Genomic DNA, 19,203 nt, shown 5'->3' on the forward strand with positions numbered 1-19,203 from the left:
TCTGTTTAGAGTTGTTCTATAGCATACAAGAGAATACATCTGTAAATATACTTAGTCAATGTTTTCTCTGCACACGGGTAGCACGGATTACTTACTCTTCTGCACAGTGCTTTATTCCCTCAGTCTGTGAGGTTGTTATGAATCAGCACATTGAGTCTTTGTTCTTTTTCATCACCGTCCATGAGATGGATGCATTGTCATTCATTTATAACCCTCTATTGATAGACATGTAGGTCCTTTCCAACCTCAGGTGGTCAGATCCTTTAAAAAAAAAAAAACGTTCCTCGGAGTGGGATTGCTGGGCCGTGGGCTCCAGGCATTTGCAACTCAGCACTGTTGCCTAATTGCCCTCTGTAGGGATTGCCTGTTTGCACTTTCAACCAGCACTGCGTAAGAACATGTCTATACTGTCTTTACAGAACCTCTGTAGGCACCATTTAATGCTGAACAATATTGCACTCTTCCACTCCGTGGATGAGGCAGCTTATATTAGTCCATCTGTCACTGGGGGTTGGGAAAGGTGTCAATCTTTTGATGACAGAAAATCCTCAGGTCTAAGTAAAGGCCACTGGGGCAAGGTCTACCTTCCAGCCCTTGGCCTTTGCCCCAGGTGTCTCCTCACCTCCTGGACTCCCTTCTCCCTTTTAGTCCAGTGTCAGTCCTAGTTGTTGGTATGTTTTATTCCTAAAGACACATGTGATGAAAACCCCTTACCCACCTCCTCCCTGGCCCACGACATATTTAATGCCACACCCCTACCCAGAACACAATACTCAGGCCAGACTGGATTGGCACACTCCGAATTTCCCAGAACTTGACACCTTATCTCCTTGTCTTTGCCCACACATTTCTTCTGCTTAGATGCCCTTCTCCTCTCCTTTGATGAACTCCATCTGGCCCATCTGTCCTCAGCTCCTGCCACCTCCTAGTAAAGACCTCCTGATCTTTCCCTCACCTAATGAGGACTGGAAGCGCTAGAGTCTGAGAACGGGACAGTGCTGGCAGCAAATCAGCAATTTGGGGAGGGTCCAGACTGGGCTAAAGAGGTTTGGGGAGCTGGAGCTGGGCTCGGCAAAGTCAGAGAGACCCCAGAGAACCTAGAGGGTGCTGGGAACAGGGTGGTCGGACTGTATAAACCAACCTGAGCAGGGGAGAGGCTGGACTACAGTAGCCAGAGCAAGCTAGGGAGTCATGGACAAGGCTGGGAGTGGGGTTTGACCTGGGGCTTGACCCAGCCTGAGGATTCTCCCAACCTCTGCTCCTGTACGAATAAATCACTGTTCAGCTCTGATCATCATTTCTACCCGTCTTGCTCCTCAACACAGCTGGCCTCAGCTCAGATGTTGGCTGTGCTTTAACAGCAGCCCAACATTTCCTGGGGATATGTCAGTCAAACTGAGGTATCGCTCTATCTAGAAATCCACCTAAGTTGGCAGGAAAGAGGCCCCCACTTTCAACACCTTGCCTCAGAAGCCCAGAGCTCAGGGAGGGCCCTGCGGGCCCTCAGATTGGCCTCCAGGGGGCGCCCTTTGTCAATCCCAATGTTAGACATTGCAGCTACCTCATTTTCCAACTAAAAAAGGACTGACCTGCACAGGGGACTGGGAGACCCAAGGCTGAGGGGAGTGGGGAACAAGGAAACCAGCAGGAGGGGGAAGATGTAAGGAGGGCAGAGACAGGCTTGCTGCATGGTGGGGGTGCTCCAGGGCTGGGGGTGGGCAGGGATCACCCACCTTCTCAGACCTCAGCAACCCACACCCTGCCTTTGAAGGGTGTCTGCTGGTCTAGGTGGACCTCAGCCCCTTCAGGGCACCTCACTACATCCGAACCCAGAGCTTGATTTCCCTCTTTGCTGTTGTCCCGTTAGGTATTGTTAAGGCTGCCTGGATGGATGCTATTACCCTGTCGGAATCATCTTTGGGACTAGACCAGGACCTACCCAAGGCTCAGAAGCCTACTGAGTGTCCTTGGATCCCCATGTCCATGGACACCACCCCAAAGCCCAGGGGCTCCGCAGGAAGCAGCACTCCTAGCCTACTCCAGTTCTAACTTTGGCTCCATGGGGACCTTGCCATTTCTGTCCCACCATGGGGCGGTCAGAGAGCCTTGAGCCTTATCCCCAGGGCAAAGGGCACCGTGACAGGCTCCCCCATGTCAAGGCCACAGTCATCCCATGTCAGGACATCTCCCCAGGTTCTTGGCCTCCTCAGCCCCCATACTGACCTACCCCTCAAATTTCATTTCTGGCACCCCAAGTTCAGCAGCTTCCACCCCACAACATGAGTGCCTGGCCCTGCACCCATCACGGTGTCCTGGAGGCAGCCCAGCCCAGGGCCAATGCAGGAACCCCCATGTTTCCTGGGAAACCTAAGGCTGAGGGATTTACTAATTGAAAGGTTCACAGACAGGACTTGAACTCTGCACTGCAGACCCTGAGGCCTTGGCTGGGTCTGGAAGGCCTCTCCCATCCAACTCCCACCCTTCCATATTGTAAACCCAGCACAGCCTAGCCAGCCTGCTCGGATTCAAGTCTGCGCTCTGCCACTCACCAGCGATGTGGCCTTTGGGAGCCTCTAACCTCTCTGAATCTCAGTTTCCCCACCTGTAACATGGAGATGATACAAAGAGAAACTTGCTGTTCAGGATGTTGTGAAGATTACAGTAATAAACACATGTGAAGCCACAGCCATGACCACGGGCATACTGCCTTCTTGGGTCAAGGGTGGGGAGAGGGGTGAGGTGTGGGCTAGGTCAGCACATGTACAGAATGGGGGCAGGCTGGTTGGAGGCCAAGGGCACCAGGCTCAGGCAATGAATGCCCTCTGCCCAGTGATGGCAGTGGCAACAATCAAACTGTAAAACCACACATGGCCACAAAGGGATGGCCTGAACCCCACACACCCTGCGTGAGTGTGACCCGTGAAGGCCCTGGTCCTGCCCCTAGGGGAGACTCAGCCTTTGAGCTTCCCCATCAGTAAAATGAGGGAGGGGGGGTGTTGTACTGGCCCCCCTAGGTGATGTGTGGCATAATTAAAGGGCCATTACTGCTGTCTTATTGTCATCCTTACAGGAAGAGAGCAAGGCCAAGAAAGAGAAGAGGCAGAAGAAAATGAGGACCCAACTGAAGCCACCAAAGGAGTAGTAATAGGACAACAGAGTTGGTGGGCCCTGATATGTTGAGTGATAGATGTGACATCACTTCCCTGGAATGTGCCATTTATTCATTCCCCACATAGTCACTGAATTCCAGTTTGCTGGTGAGACAAAACCATAACTCAAGGACCTGGACAGTCGGGACAATAAAACACTGAGGTCCAGGAGTCATATCAGGTCCTGATGGAATCTGGAAGTGTCGGTCAAGGAGGGCTTCCTGGAGGAAGGGTCACAACACCAGGGTGGGCCAGGATTTATGGGGACCCAGGAAGTTCTGGTATAATAACAGGTGGGAAAGAGAAAATAATAAAATATAAGTTAAGATAGAATGGAGCATGTGTGTGTGGAGAGGGGACGGAAGAAGCTAGGAGACCTGGGAGGTTCAACGCTCAGAGCCAGTAAAGGAAGGTGTCTGGGGAGCAAGCAGGTGGGAGTTGATTTGGGTTTTCTTTCTTGGAGAGGTTCTTTGGGCGATTCAACTCTCCCCATGCTGCCTACGGATGGTTCAAAGACAGTGGGACAGCAGAAGAATCAGACCCGGTGTGCGCCCCAGTTTGGCATCTCTTGGGGGTCGCGAGGATCCCAAGGGTCCCAGAAGCAGCCAAAGCGGTTATGGCCAGAAGGGCCCCTTAGCTGCCTCCTCACACGCCGCACCTCGCATCCGAACTCCAAGGCCGACGACCGGCCCCTGACCCGGGACAGCTCAACCTGCACGGCCCGGCGGGGCGGGGCTGAGAGCTCCGGCTCGGCTCCGGGGCCGCAGTGTCGCCGCAGAGCCTGCCCCGCCCCCGCCCGCTCCTCCTCCCCCCCACCCCCCCTCCCGGCCGCGGTCCCGAGCGGCTCGAGAGCTGACGCCCGTGCCCAGCCTAGGTGAGCGCCCGCCTCCTGCTCTGGGGACCCCGGTCCCGACAGCACGACCCCACCTTTGCCCCCGGGTTCCTGCCAGCAGCCTCCGTAACCCGGACTAGTGTGCGCGCTCTCGGGTCTGGGAACTAGGGGCCAGCAGCCGGTTGGGCGGGGGGCGGGGGGTGGAGGGGGGGAGGCGGGAAACAAGCTGGGGTGGGAGCACCCGTCTTTCTTCTGCTCTCTCCCGTGGGCCCTACCCCGCTTGCCCCACAGACCTACTGTGTGGCATTCTCCCTTCCTGGGCCACCCGGTGTGGTGGGGGGACCTGGGCAATGTGTGAGGGCTGCTTGAAAGGGCATCTCAAATAAAGGAACTGCACGTGCAAAGGCAGGGAGAGTGCACAGAAGGTTTGCACTTGAGCTCCGTGGGGAAGGAGGTGAGGACCGCTAGCACCCCAAACTCGAACGCCTGGCTGAGGAGCTTGGATGTCATCCGGAGTTAGGCTGGAAGCCACTGGGGGCCTGAAGTTGGCAGGAGCCTTCCAGTGTGGATATGGACGGACCCACACCACCCTTGGTGAAGAGTGGGACCAGGAGGAAAGAGGGAGTGAGGAGAGGCTCTTCCCCGGCATGCACTAGCTGGGCCCCTGGGAGGAGGGGTCTGGGACAGGACACTGGCTCCTAGTGGGTAGTCAGCCCTCAGGCACTGTTGGGGGGGCGGTGTTTGTTTTGTTTTGTTTTGTTTTTGGCACTGAGCAGCTTGTAAGCAAAAGAAAGCACTCCACAAAAACTTGGGGTCCTCTCCTGTCATGCCCCTGACAAAGGCTTCTGCCTTTGAGGGGAGGTGTCGGGGCCTACAGGAGACAGGAGGACGCTAAGCTGGCTTAGCACACAGTAGGCCTGGAGAAGCTTCAGTCCCCAGCAAATCTGTTTCCAGGCTCACGGCCCTGAAGGGTCTAAACACCTGGACACCTGGAATGGGAGGGAACAGCCTAAACAGACACTTGGTGGCAAATTGAAGTCCCACCTTTTTGGGGATCTGTGGTTCAGGCTGGAAGGAGGTGGGCAGGGCTAAGCTAGTGGTATAGCCAGGATCTGGGGAGGGGCCCTGTTGTGCACAGGGAGGGTGCAGGCAGTGCAGGTGGTGGCCACATTTTACAGACTTGCCTTGGTGACAGTAGGGAAAAGAGCATGGGTGTGGCCAGGTGGCCTTCAGGTGCCATGGCCTATGGCCTATAATGGGCACCAATAGGGCAGGTAAGATCAAGTGCTAGGGGGTAGGTGGTCCTCCCCCAACCTTTTCCTCCTATCTTCTTGACCCCCTTGCCCTCAGCTACCCATCCAGGGTCCTTGCTGGGATCTGGACTAGACCTGGTGAGCCTCGGCCTCACCTCAAGTTAGACTTCAGGAAGAACTTCCAGGGGAAACAAACGGGATGGCTGTGGGTAGACTGTGAGGAGGTCAGTTGTAAACACGGCAGCTAAACTTTCGTCCTGGGTCTTCCAAAGTCCAGTCTGTAAGCTGCACCTCCTAGATAGCACATCCTGTGGCCTTGAGGCCTCCTTGGCCGCAGGGTTCTCTTTGTTGACTTGGTGAGCCCTCCTGCAGAGAGATATGTGGGCTTCTTGGGTCCCTGCCCCTCTTGGAACTAAGGTGGGAAGGGGGTGGGAGGTCACCAAGATGCCTTTACCTACTTCATGACCTTGGCAAATCCTTGGCCCCTCAGTTTTTCCATCCGCTGTTGGGCTTGACCTCAGCACCATGGGCCTGGTGGGCATTTGTGAAGAGTGAAGGTCAGGGGGAGCTCATGGTTGCTGGGCATGGTCTGTGACAGGACTGTGTGCCTGGCCTCCCTTTCCCCCCACCTGATCAGGCCCAGGCTTGCTGCCCACTTCTGTTCACCATGGAGCTGGGTTTCCCTGGGGACTAGTGGACTGGCCCAGCCCCACCCCCTAGCCCTCCTGGCGGCAGCTCACACTGGGAGGAGGGGTGGAGGCTGGGCTGCTGCCTGGACCCCTGCCCCCTTGCCCTGCTTTCCAGGGCCTGGCAGGCTGGGTCTCCTGTTGGGCAGGGAGCAAGAAGCAGTGGCTGCCCTTGAAGGAGGTGGGTATCCAGGGGCTGGCAGCCAGGGTGGGTGCAGGGACCAGAGACAACTAAATGTCATCCCATTGTAGGAAGGAGAAACTGGAGGACAGGAGGGCTCTGATCTGCCCAAGGGGATCTGGGGTTTGACCCCAGCTGTGGTGGCCTCTGAGGAGAAAGGAGGGTCTCAGGGCTTCCAGGCTACAGGATTTTGAAGGGGCAGCAGAAATCAGGTCAGATTTCCTGAACAAGGCAGTTGTGGGGCTGGACCTAAAAGTCTGGCAAAGGGACTCCCCTGGTGGTGGGTAGAGCCTGGGCAAAGGTGGGAGTGAGGAGTGAGGGTGCTGAGCCTGGAGGGGAGGTGCCCTCAGGGTCCCGTTGTTCCTCTGGGGTCTGGCTCCCCTTTATGCAATGGTTCCAGCTGCAGTGGGGGCCTATTCCAGAAGGCCCTCCCCACACTGGTTTTATCTCTAAGCCCTGATCCCCGTTGATGCCCCCCCCCAGGTTCTGAAGGCAGCTCCTGCAGGGATGGCCACACCAGCATTTCTAAGGGTCTTGGGGGGTCCAGCCCCACCAGGGGCATCCTAGCCTCCCACAGCCAACCATCTGTGCGCCTGCCTCCCGCCCAGCTGAGGCCACTCGCCATGGGAGGCTGCTTCTCCAAGCCCAAGCCAGGTATCTCTTCTCTTTTTGCTCCCCCCCTCCCTCTGTTCTCCACCCCTTCCCCCCTTTCTCCACCCTCCTCCCTCCTTCTGCCACCTTCCTCCCCGCCTCCCCCACTGCCTCCGAAGTAGGTCAGGCTGGGTGGCAGCCTCTGCTGCTTCTACCGCTGCTGCGAATGTTAATGTGCTGCAGGCAGGAAGGGATTGGGGGCCTGGCCCCCCTCCAGTGACCCTTCCTCTTCATTTGGGACTTCGGGTGCTGGTGGTGCGAATAGCAGCTGACTCTTGGAAAGGGGAAGGGAGGGTTCCTCCTGGCACAGGGTGGGGAAGGGCAGCTGTGTCCCCCAGCGTGGAGAAGGGGGGCTCTGGAGACAGACACCCTCAGCCCCTCTGTGACCCAGGGTTGGTAAGCTATCTCTCTGAGCCTCACTGTCCCCTCTACAAAATGAGCCTGACCTTTCAGAGTTTCTGTGAGAATGGATTGGACAGACAGATCCCAACCTCTTCTGACCCCTGTGTGACCTTGGGCCACCTACTTAGCCTCTCTGGGCACGCTTTTCCATTTGTATATGAAATACCCCCTGCTTGGCCTAAGAAGTTTCAGCTCAGGGTAGGGACGTCCTAGGGTGCTGGGATGGCCTGGGTTTGTTCTAGGCTGAAGACTTCTCTGCTGAGCTCTCCCTCCAGCCTCACTGTCCCTCCTCCATCCTCACAGTACCCAAGAAAGCAAGGTAGGCAGCCGTGTCACAGAAGAAAACAAGGAGGCCGAGAGAGAGGCCTTCCTAGTGCCCAGTCAGTGCCCCGCCCACCCTGTCCAGGCCACGCTGCCCAGTTTGGCTTGCCCCAGCTCCCCTTACCTGATACCCATCGGCTCCATTACCTAAGAACGCCTGAGCCTTTTCTCCTCTTCTTGGGTCTGAGGGAGAACTTGGGGGCAAGAGGAGATGCGTGACGCCCTGCCAGGCAGAGGGACTCACCCACACCTGCCCTCCTGTCACCCCTGTGCTGCAGACACTCAGCCTAGGGCCAGATCCCACCACCCTCCCTGCCTCCGTGTATGACCCGGGCAAATGATGTCCACTGCCTTGACCTCAGCCTTTGCCCATCGGCGCCAGGCAGGAGGATGCTGGATGGCCCTAGCTGGCAGGAGACTCTGGGCAGAAGATGCCACCTGTAGTTTCCTTTAAAGGGACGCAGAGGGCTGGCCTGCCTGGGGCCGCTGGCCCCAAGACTTTAAGTATAGACTGCACCAGCGGCAGTGCTGAGAACTTAGCCTCTGGAGTCCAAATCCGTCCTCCCTTCCTGGGTGTGTGACTGGGCAGATGACTTCACCCTTCTGAGTCTCTGAGTTGTCACTTGTAAAATGGGGCTAATTGTGCCCCCTGTGCGGGCTGTTGTGCTTAGCACTGGGTCAGGCACATAGGTGGCACTTGCAAAACGTTACTATGTCCTCTTTTGGGGCTGGGCTGTCTGCGACCCCCCTGTGGGGCTTTGGCAGGAGGGCAGGAGCTCAGTCCCCAGGCACACATCCTGGGCAGGTCCGGGGTGAGACTCAGGGAATTTTGGGGTGTGGGACTGAAAGCACTGGACCATGAGGGTTCAGCTGAGGTCAGAAGGGACCACAGGGAAACCAGAACAAGTAGAAGGTCTTTGTATAAATTCCTCACTTACCACCTAGCTCGGTTCTGTGGCTCAGAGCACATCAGCATACACTTCGTGAGCTCCCTCTCCACCCGCTGTGCTTCAGCGGCACCATTTTCCTTATAGGAAGTGCTCCAGGCCAGACTCTTACTAAGCTCAGAACTAGGAGGGAGTGCACCTCTCTTGGTATCTATCTGGTCACCTGCCTTTTGTTAGGCCACAGGTGCTACCTAAAGGCTTTCCCTCCTTACCATGGCTACCAGGAAGCTCTGAACTAACCAATCAAACATTGTTGCCCAACTTTATCCGTTGAGCTTCTGCTCTGGGTTATTATCTCCTTCAGCATTCACCGTCACTGGAGAGGCAGGTGTTCTTCTCTCCGTTTTATAACTAGGGCTTCTGCCCAAAGGGGCTAAGGCAGGGGCCCGTGGTCCCATGGCAGCTGGGAATCATGGAGTTAGGGTTGCTTTGGTTCTGTGAGTGAGCAGAGACCCTCCTCCCCATTTGCCTTCCCACCACTGCTCCTGACTTAATGGTTTCCAGTTAGATTGCATCTGGCAGGGCCCCGGAGCCTTCTGGAGGTTGGTGGACGATGAAAACAGCCTGGCTTGGCTGTTATCTGGGCCCCTGCCAGGCCGTTCTGTTGAGCTCCCTCTCTAAAGCTGACATAGCTGGTGTCAGCTGAGTCCAAAGTATTTTTCTTTTTAATTCTTCTGAAAACATTCTAACACTATTACATAGAGTGCGGAAAATGAAGGGGAAAACCCACTCCACCCAGAACCAACCCCGCCCCCCGCACCTGACACAACAGCTTCGGCATGTGGTGTGCTCAGGTGCCCCTCCTGCCCAGCTGGAATCATGGAGTGGGCCTTCACCCCCGCTGCGCCAGGCCAGGCCTGAGCTGGGTTGGGGGGGCGGACTTGAGGATGGGAGGGCTGCCCCCCAGGCTCCCAGGCTAGGGTAGGGGATTAGCACAGCTTGAGATGGGGGGCATGCAGGAGCTGGTGGGGGGGGGGCAACACCTGAGCTATGTCTAGGTGCATGGGCAGGAGTCAGCCAGGGCCAGGAGGGATGGTGGCCTGGGCCAAGGGCACCGCAGAGGCAAAGGCCAGGAGGTGTGACTCTGGGTTTTTTGCTCCTGGAGTGCCGGATTTGAGGTGGAGGGATTGAGAAGTGAGCTGGGAAAGGCCTGGAACGTCTGGTGCCTTGAGAGTCAGGAGAGGCACCTCCTGCTCCCTCATCGGCCCGTGCTGTGCCAGGGACTTAGTTCCCGTCGCTCAGCCTTCCTCCCCACAGCCCCCACCCAGGAGGCCAGATTATCGCTGCTGAAAATTCTGTTTATTGTTCCCTTCTAATTAGAAAAATACCCCAGGCACATTGTAGGGAATTTGGAAAATGTGGAAAAGTATAAAGAAAAAAAATGACACTCTCCAGCTAACTCCCCTCTAGAATTTCCCCAGGAGCAGGCGGGGAACGTGTCTTCTGTGTGGAGGCTGGTTGTGGGGGGGGGGGGTGCTATGCCCTGTCTGCCTCGTCCACACGCAGTCCCCCAGGTGGGAGTCCCCCGCAAAGCCCCAGACCCGTGCACATGCAGATGCTGAAAAAACAGTGCTTGGTAAATGCTGAAGGATTCTCAAACTGGTGAGAATAGCTATTTTAAGGAGTTGAAATTAAGTTGCATACACTTTAAAAAATTTTTTTTCTGTTGATTTTAGAAAAGAAAGAGGAAGGGAGAGAGAGAAACGTTGATTTGTTGTTCCATCTATTTATTCATCCGTTGGTTGGTTCTCGTGTGCGCCATGACTCAGGATCGAGACTGCTGCCTGGGTGCATTGGGATGACACTCTGACCAGCTGAGCTGTCTGGCCAGGGCTTCTTCTTCCTTTCTTTTTTTTTTTTTTTCAATTTTGAAAAAAAGTTTAAATCTATGGGAAAGTTGCAAGCATAGGACAATGAACCCGTGATTTCCCACCACCCAGATTCACCAGCCAGGATCTGAGCTACACCTGTTTGGGATGCCCTGTGTTCACTTGAGTCAGACCATACACGTGCTCCTGATCCCTCAAGGGAGTCATTGTTTTTCACTGGGGGCCGTGCTCCTGGATTCAGAGAAAAACTCATGGCACCAGGGCTCTTTCCCTACATGCATTCGTGGAGAAAGGGCAGTTTCAGGGTTGAAGGACCTTCTTTTGTGCTCCCCTCACTAATTTTGCTATTGAAATAAAACCATGCAGAAATCAATGCAAGCCCATCCAGTGCCCGTCCCTGCTGCCCCTGCCCTGCTTCTTGTCTGCTTTAAGGCTCTCTGCTGGTGGTGCGGTGGCTTTTTGGAAAGGTCCAGGCGCAGGGGAGAAGCTGCACTTAGAAGAGCAGGCCCTGCCCAGAGCTTTGGGGTATGTGAGGAGGTGGGTGGGCAAGGGGCTCACGGTGCCCCCCATCTGCCCACAGTGGAGCTCAAGATCGAGGTGGTGCTGCCGGAGAAGGAGCGGGGCAAGGAGGAGCTATCGGCCAGCGGGAAGAGCAGCCCTCGGGCCTACCAGGGCAACGGCACTGCCCGCCACTTCCACTCGGAGGAGCGCCTGCCCACCCCTCACTCCTACCCTGGCACCCAGGACTGTGTGGAGGCTGCCGTCTGTCATGTCAAGGACCTCGAGAATGGCCAGTGGGTGCTGGGCCTGGCACAGGGGGCAGGGAGCCCAAGGTGGGAGGGCAAGCATAAGCCACAGATAAGGTGGGCAGGAGGCCTAGAAGGGGCCCAGGAGTAGCCATCCTGGCCACAGCCTTTGTGGCTTCTGCTGGTCGGGGCCGGCTCCCCAGAAGGCTGGCATCTGGGAGGAGGTGCTGGCAGAAGGTGGTGCCTCACATCTGGCCCAACTTCTGAGCACAGCTCTTCCCCAGGATGCGGGAAGTGGAGCTGGGCTGGGGCAAAGTGTTGCTGGTGAAGGACAATGGGGAGTTCCATGCCCTGGGCCACAAGTGTCCGCACTATGGCGCACCCCTGGTGAAAGGTGAGTTGTCCTTGTGTACAGGGGAGGTGGGGGTGTGGCCTCCTGAAGTGGGCTTGGCCACTGCACCATCAAGCCCCAGCTCCTCCAGGCCCCAGCCCAGCTTGGCTCCTCCCCGGACCCCCAGTTCCTCATCTATTGGGGGAAAAGTCTCCGGGGCTATGTGGGAGGGTCAGCGGGAATCCTTGGAGGACTCTTGCAGGTGGCCCCAGCTCAGCACTGCCCCCCCTCAGGTGTACTATCCCGAGGCCGGGTGCGCTGTCCTTGGCATGGTGCCTGTTTCAACATCAGCACCGGGGACCTGGAGGACTTCCCTGGCCTGGACAGTCTGCACAAGTTCCAGGTGGGGCCGGGTGTGTGGTGGAGTGGGAGCTTAGGGCTACACGGTCAGGGACTGGAGCCCCCAAAGCCTGGTTCTGAGCACCATAGCACTTGCAGGTGAAGATTGAGAAGGAGAAGGTGTATGTCCGGGCCAGCAAGCAGGTAAGGGGGTAGCTTGGGGCTCAGGTAAAAGGGAAAGCCAAGGAGGGCGTCTGGGTCGAGGCAACAGCAGATGCAAAGTTCTATGGTGGGAGGGGTTCTGGTGAGGGTGGCTGGGGAGCAGAGTGAAGGGTGCATGGTGGGGGTGAGGCTGGACTGCTGGGCTTATGGCATAAGGAGGTTGGCTGTGACCCCAGCTCCCAGCCACTTCCCACTCTCTGGCGACTACTAGGCCTTGCAGCTGCAGCGAAGGACCAAGGTGATGGCCAAGTGCATCTCTCCAAGTGCTGGTCACAGCGGCAGCACCAACGTGCTCATTGTGGGCGCAGGTCGGTGGTGGGGTAAAGACAGGCAGGATGGGATGGGGGAGGAGTGGTCCTTGACCCACAGCCCCCTCCCCTTAGGTGCAGCTGGCTTGGTGTGTGCAGAGACTCTGCGGCAAGAGGGCTTCTCGGATAGGATCGTCCTGTGCACGCTGGACCGGCACCTCCCCTACGACCGGCCCAAGCTCAGCAAGGTGGGGGTGGGACGAGTGGAGACAGGGCTCTGTCCCTCTGGGAGCAGTCAAGTTGCTGCCCGTTGGGGGTCTGGCCAGCTGCCTGCTCCATTCATGCCAGGGCCTGGACTTTGAAGATCTGGGCTCGTTGAGTTCTATCCTGCAGCCTGTGTGTGACCTGGGGCTGGCTCCACCCTCCCTGGGCTCCAGGTCCTCTGTTGCACGGCTCCGTCTCAAGCTGGCTCTTCCCACAGTCCCTGGACGCCCAGCCCGAGCAGCTGGCCCTGAGGCCCAAGGAGTTCTTCCGAGCCTATGGCATCGAGGTGCTCACCGAGGCCCAGGTAGAGGACAAGGCTGGGGAACCATGAAGGGAGTGAGGACACATAGGCTCCTGAAGATGTGGGTGTGCTCTGCCCTCCTGGCCTTGCTGCCCAGGCACCTGGGGGTGCTCCTGGCCTGGGAGGCTGCACTGGATCTTCTTGGTAGGGTCATGGGCACATGCATAGCCCAAGTGTGTGGGGACACAGATGATTTGTTCGGGGCTGGGCTGGGAGAACCTGGTGGGGCTTATGGGGTATAAGGAAGTCTTTGAGGAAAAGATGATGTGAGAAGCTTAACTCGGGTGGAGGAATATCCAGGTGAGAGAGGAAAGACAACCAGGTGTCAGGAGGAGCCCCATGGAGCTGCTTAGAGGGTCTGGCCGGACTCTGGGCATACTGCGGGACCTGGACGTGTGTGGCCAGGGCCAGATCCATGCTCTGCCTGGGGGGCTGGTTTGCAGGTGGTCACAGTGGATGTGAGAAATAAGAAGGTCGTGTTCAAGGATGGCTTCAAGCTGGAGTACAGCAAGCTTCTGCTGGCACCAGGGAGCAGGTGGGAGTGTCTCTCCCACTGCCCTCTGTTGGGCACTGGGCAGGCCACTGGCCAGGGTGGGAGGGCTCAGGGTGCCAGGAGCACCTCACTGACACTGGCTGTGTTGCAGCCCTAAGACCCTGAGCTGCAAAGGCAAAGAGGTGGAGAATGTGTTCACCATCCGGACGCCCGAGGATGCCAACCGCGTGGTCAGGCTGGCTCGGGGCCGCAACACGGTGGTCGTGGGAGCCGGCTTTCTGGGTGAGCAGCTGTAGGTGGCGGGGTGGAGGTGGCTGATCCCAAGGCAGTACTGGCTCTGGGAGATACGCGGTGCCAGCCCGCTGCCCACATCCCTGGCCCAGGGATGGAGGTGGCTGCCTACCTGACTGAGAAGGCCCATTCAGTGTCCGTGGTGGAACTGGAGGAGACGCCCTTCAGGAGGTTCCTGGGGGAGCGTGTGGGTCGTGCCCTCATGAAGGTGAGTCCACACCGGTCCCCAGCCCGTCAGAACCAGACCGGTCCCGGCCAGTCTCTCACCCACTGCCCACCGCCCACCTGCCCTGACAGATGTTTGAGAACAACCGGGTCAAGTTCTACATGCAGACAGAGGTGTCCGAGCTGCGGGCCCAGGAGGGAAAGGTGGGCCCTTCTCCCCACCCCCTGCTGCATTCTCTGTCCCCTCTTCCCTGTGCCCAGCAGCTGGGCCCCACTGCTCCCCTGCCTCCTCCCCACAGCTGAAGGAGGTCGTGCTGAAGAGCAGCAAGGTGGTGCGGGCCGACGTCTGCGTGGTGGGCATCGGTGAGTGGGCGGGTGGGCGGGCGGACGTGAATGAACACAGCCTGAGGCCAGTCCCTGAGCCTGTTTTCGCATCTGTCAGATGGGGACCAGGATCGTACCCTCCTCAAAGGGCTGTTGGGGAATTATACATGTACGGGGCTTGGCCCAGGCGCTGCCAGTGAGCACTGCCCACTCGCACTTGACTCTGTGGCCTGCCCTGTGAGGGCTGCAGGGCACAAACATGCCTCTACCTGGTCCCTGATCCAGCTGAGCTATTGGTTTGGGGAGGAACAAAGCTAAGAGGTGGCAACACACAGGCTGGGGTGGCATGGTATGCCCACACCCATCAGGGGGCATCCTGGACCACTTCCTATAGATGACAACATGTGAGGCGTAATGGTGACACAGGTACGTGGGGGTCCAGGCAGAGTGGCAGGACACATAAGCTGCAGGGTATACAGCCCACTGGGTGGTCAGTCTGGGGCTGGGCTGTGGCCTGTGGAGGGTGTGGGTCACACAGAGCAATGAGGTGAGAGAAGTGGACACAGAGGCACCACCCTGTCAGGTGCGGTGCCCTCCACGGGCTTCCTGAGGCAGAGCGGCATCAACCTGGATTCCCGAGGCTTCATCCCTGTCAACAAGGTGGGACTCAGTAGGGTGGGAAGGGCACCTGGCTGGGGGCCACGGGAGGTCCAGGCCAGGGCCCCCTTCCCAACCACAGAGTCCTGGGCCCTCTCCCCACAGATGATGCAGACCAACGTCCCAGGTGTATTTGCCGCTGGCGACGCAGTTACCTTCCCCTTGGCCTGGAGGAACAATCGGAAAGTGAACATCCCGCACTGGCAGATGGCTCATGCCCAGGGTATGGCCAGCCCCGTGGCAGGATAAGGGCAAGGAGGCTGCCTCGGGGTCTTGGCCTCCTCCCCCCCCCCCCGCCCCGGGCCCATCCCTCAGTTGCTGTCCTTGGGTCCTGGCTGCTGGTTGCAGGGCCATTCAAAGCATTGTGGTGGCCTGTCTGGGTCAGCCCCAACCAGGTGATCACCAAGCCAGGTCACAGAGCAAGCCTTGTGTGTGGCCCATCTCCAGAGACCTCCCTCCTCTGGCCCCTGGAAGCCCCACTCAGCCAGCTATGGTGCCCCACCCCCACTTGTCCTTCCAATAGCCTTGCCTTTTCTCTTATACTCAGACACACATTCACCAGGGAGAGAAAAGGGGATTTAGTGGGACGTGGGCCAGCTCCGCACTCAGTGCCTCTGTCTCCCTTGGGCCACTCGATTGCCTCGGAGCCCAGATGCCTCATGCAGACCCCTGGAAGGTGGCCATCTGGGCCTGGAGACCTGGGGCTCAGTGGGGAACTGCAGTGCTCTCTGAGGAACAGATTTTCCCTTCACCAAACCTCCGAAGCTGTGCTCACTATTCACACCGGGTCTGGGCCCCTGAGCTGCAGGTGCCAGCAAGTCGACTGCCTTAGAGGGAGGACCCCAGACTCCCTGCACCCACCTCCCCTCCCCTCTGCCTGTGTGTTATCTGAGCCTCTGCTGCCTGAAACCCCACTCCTGTACCAATTTCTGCTCAGATCCAAGGTTGGTGCTAGGTTTTAAGGAGCAGAGGCTATGCATCAGTGCAATTAAGGTTTAATGGGAGGGTGGGGGTGGGGCTTCATGAACTAGGAAGCTACCCACGCTATTCTCTCTGGGGCCCGGGGTGTGCCTGGCATCTCTGCTTCCAGGTTATTTATGTCTGTTTTCCTGCCTCCCTTTTCAGACTTGATGAGTCTGAATAGTTGTCCATATGCTCACATGAGACAGCCTGGCAGCCCCACATCCCCAGGAAGCCCACCTTCCAGATCCAGGGCACTTCATTTGACTTCTCCAGAGAAGCAATCTAAGTGGCCAGCTTTGAGCTAGGTGTCCCCCTCTGTACCAATCAGCTGCAACCAAGCTTGGGCTGTACAGTGATGTACCTCTTGACCTCTGGGGAGGCAAGAAGTAACCCCACATGTGAGGGGTCCCAGAGAGCCGGAGGCAGGCAGTATAGGGGTGGCAGGGGCTAGGGTCGGAGCGTTCACTCTTCTGGATCCCGCAGGGCGCGTGGCGGCCCAGAACATGCTGGCGCAGGAGGCAGAGATCAGCACCGTGCCCTACCTATGGACAGCCATGTTCGGCAAAAGCCTGCGCTACGCGGGTAACTAAACCTCGAGCGGGGCGGGGCTAAGGTGTTACTAGAGCTCAGAGGTGGGGCTTGGCGTTGGGGCGGGGCTATGAGCATCCTAGGCGGGGCCACGACAGCTATAGAAAGTTATAAAGCACTCACTGGGGGCAGGGCCAGGTACTACCTAAAAGGATAAAGAGCTAGGCCTGGAGAGGGGTACAGGGGACAGTTAGGAGGGCATGGGACACTAATGCGGTGGAGCCCCATCCCCTTTGCTGAGTTCACGTGGGCGCTGCCCTCCTGCCTGGCCCACAGGGTACGGAGAAGGCTTCGACGATGTCATCATCCAAGGGGATCTGGAGGAGCTGAAGTTCGTGGCTTTTTACACCAAGTGAGAGCAACGGGGAGGAGCAGGGGCACGAAACAGCAGGAGCTCAGTCGGTAGGGGGAGCTCATCCCAGAGAAACCTTGCTCCAGACGAAGGGTTCTTCTTACCTGAAAGGTGGATTGAGTGGCACTGGGAAGAGCTAGGCAGGAGGCACCACTGAGGAATGGTGAGGAGATGGGGAAGTAATGACTCCTCCAGCTGCCACGCATTGAGGCAGGACATTTTATCATCAGCACAGCTCTTCGAGGGGGGTGTTGACACCCACATTTACACTGAGGAAAGTCACATAGATTGGTAATCCAATCTATGAGAGTGGTAATCCCAGGACAGGAGCCTGAACCCCACTGAAGAGTATGGCTGGAACCTCCATGGGCGTCCCACAGGAGCCCAAAGCCCATGCTAGGCTAAAGTGCAAATCAGGGAGGGTCGGGTGCTCAGGACATTCCTGTTGTTCTGGGCAAGATACCCTCCTGGGTCCCAGGTGGACAGGAGTGCATCAGGGTCTCCAAGAGGGGCCACTGCTAGGCAGTCATTGGACTCAGCCACCCTCTCCCTGCAGAGGCGACGAGGTGATCGCTGTGGCCAGCATGAACTACGATCCTATCGTGTCCAAGGTGGCTGAGGTGCTGGCCTCGGGCCGTGCCATCCGGAAGCGGGAAGTGGAGTGAGTGTGGGCATCAGAGGCCTGGGGCAGAGGGCTAGAAGGCTACCCAAGGACTGACTCAACGTTTCCAAGGCAGTCAGCTGCCTCACAGCCCTCCAGGGCCAGTCCCCCCACTCTTGGTCCCCCTCACTCTGAGGCTCCCAGGGAAATGGGGCCATGTGGGACATAGGTTGTGATTTAGGAGTGGGCTGGTTATATGTGCTCTTGAGAGACTGAAGGAAAAGGGGCCATGTCCCAAGGCAGGACCAGTGCTGTGGGGAGGGGTCAAGGCGCACTGCTTGGGCAATCATTGAGCCTGAGACATCTGACTGGACATGGTAGTATTGAGCCTGGCAGAAGCCACGTGGGGAAGCGCAGCTGGGGATGCCCTGCACAGAGATGTGGGGTGGTTGTTTGGGGTCTGGGAGACACTGGACACCAGTCGTTACCCTCATACCAGCAGGGCGTCAATGAGAGTCCCCCTGTGGGCTTTACCTGCTGACAAAGAGCCCCCAGGGACTGAGAAAAGCCTGGAGGCCACGGGATGGGGGTAGGCTTCAGGCTAGAAACAGTGGAGAACCAAAAGGGAACACAAATGACATGCTCTTCCCTGGCCTTCTGTCTCTTCCTCTTGCCCTCGCAAAGGCTGTTTCTGCTGCACAGCAAGTACGTGTATCCTGTCCTTCCTGTTGACTATTCTGAGCCTTTCCCACCTCCACCCAGAGCCTGCACCTGATGGTCTTTGTCCCTTTGCCCAAGTACACATCCCTGCTGGGCACCATGGTCTGGCACAGGGCGGGCCCTGCTATCCTCAAGGGCCAGCTGCTCCTGGTGCTGAGTGGGGAGCCTGGTCTCTTCTACTCTGACTCTTCATCCCTTCATTCCTGCAGGACCGGTGACATGTCCTGGCTCACAGGGAAAGGATCCTGAGCTTGCATGCAGCAGACTTGGGCAGGCATGCTGGGGCACCAGGGACAGAGACCAAGCCCTGGGGGCAGGTGCCAACCTCCAATTTCCCAGGATCCCCCAGGGCAGAACCTGAGCCCTTCCAGTGCTTGCCATCAGCTGCCTGTCTCACTTCCAGACACCTCCACTGCTTCCAAGTGATGCTAACCACCCAAGGCCTGGACTGCCATCACTGGCAGTAGAGGTGGGACAGGCCCTGCCTCTTCTCCCTGTATTGGGACTGGTCCCCTGTAGGACCTTGCAACATACTAGACGTTATCTCAAAATTAAAACATGCACATTTGCAGATCTGTGTGACTTCCATTGTAATTGGGCACTCATGAGGGAGACTGTAGATGACAGGAAGACAGGCACAACCACAGACTGCTCAGTGCTACACCGAGTGCCCAGAGGAGGGAGTAACTGATTCTACCCCGGGGGGTTTAGGAAGGGCTTCCCCAACCAGTCCTGGATCTGGATTTTGAAGGAAGGGCATTCCAGGTAGAGGAGACCGCAGGTGCAAAGGGCTTGGGGCAAGACAGGCTTCCTCAGAGTTCAGAGGCTGCACAAGTCTGGCAGTTTGGGGGCATTTGCCCACTTAGATCTGTGGGAGCTGGGTCCTGAGACAGCCCTCACGCCTCTCCTGGCAGCCAGAGCTTCCCGAATCCACATATCGCAGGTGAAGAAACTGAGTCTCTGCTATTAAGGAGAAATGAGAATACAGAACCTCTGCGCCACGTTGCCTCTCAATCAATAAATAAGAACAGCGAGGGCAGACGCCAGGGCTTCGGGCTGGGGGCCCGAGCAGGAAGGGGGTGGGCTGCCTGCGGAGGCCGCTGCGAGCTCGGAACCCTCCACCCGGGATCCCGGGCGCGGCGGACGATCACGGCCGAGCCCCGCTTAGACACGGCATGCCGGGAACAGTAGCCAATCTCCGGGCAGGTGCCGGGGAAGTACAGTCGGACGGGGCTGGGACCCAGCGCCGGCACTCCACGGGAAATGTTTCCCAGAAGGTTAGACGCTTGCCGCAACCTCGGATTCCAGGTGCCGGGCCGCCCGCAGGCCCGCGAGGAGCGCTAGGCT

At 57.8% G+C, this 19,203-nt stretch overlaps 1 protein-coding gene across 9 annotated transcripts; it reads left to right on the plus strand.

Annotated features, from left to right (window-relative positions):
* The first annotated feature begins 3,957 nt into the window (after positions 1 to 3,957).
* AIFM3 (apoptosis inducing factor mitochondria associated 3) lies at positions 3,958 to 18,427 on the plus strand. 9 transcript variants are annotated; one of them, XM_036014246.1, is made up of 23 exons: positions 4,005 to 4,023; positions 6,039 to 6,101; positions 6,173 to 6,313; positions 6,585 to 6,755; positions 10,832 to 11,045; positions 11,282 to 11,391; positions 11,622 to 11,731; positions 11,827 to 11,871; positions 12,101 to 12,197; positions 12,273 to 12,385; positions 12,619 to 12,705; positions 13,146 to 13,237; positions 13,347 to 13,477; positions 13,579 to 13,694; positions 13,784 to 13,855; positions 13,951 to 14,014; positions 14,559 to 14,635; positions 14,738 to 14,855; positions 16,079 to 16,177; positions 16,460 to 16,535; positions 17,092 to 17,196; positions 17,821 to 17,841; positions 18,066 to 18,427. In XM_036014246.1, the coding sequence occupies exons 4-23, from the start codon at positions 6,725 to 6,727 to the stop codon at positions 18,103 to 18,105; spliced, it is 1,818 nt and encodes a 605-aa protein (XP_035870139.1). In that variant the 5' UTR covers positions 4,005 to 4,023; positions 6,039 to 6,101; positions 6,173 to 6,313; positions 6,585 to 6,724; the 3' UTR covers positions 18,106 to 18,427. The 9 variants fall into 9 exon arrangements, with proteins under 9 accessions (XP_028384469.1, XP_028384468.1, XP_028384472.1 ...); XM_028528668.2 differs by lacking the exon at positions 6,039 to 6,101 and having other exon boundaries at positions 3,958 to 4,023; XM_036014248.1 differs by lacking the exon at positions 6,173 to 6,313 and having other exon boundaries at positions 4,006 to 4,023.
* The last annotated feature ends 776 nt before the right edge of the window (positions 18,428 to 19,203 follow it).

The sequence above is a fragment of the Phyllostomus discolor genome, chromosome 13 (assembly GCF_004126475.2).
Source record: "Phyllostomus discolor isolate MPI-MPIP mPhyDis1 chromosome 13, mPhyDis1.pri.v3, whole genome shotgun sequence".
Lineage (NCBI taxonomy): Eukaryota > Metazoa > Chordata > Mammalia > Chiroptera > Phyllostomidae > Phyllostomus > Phyllostomus discolor.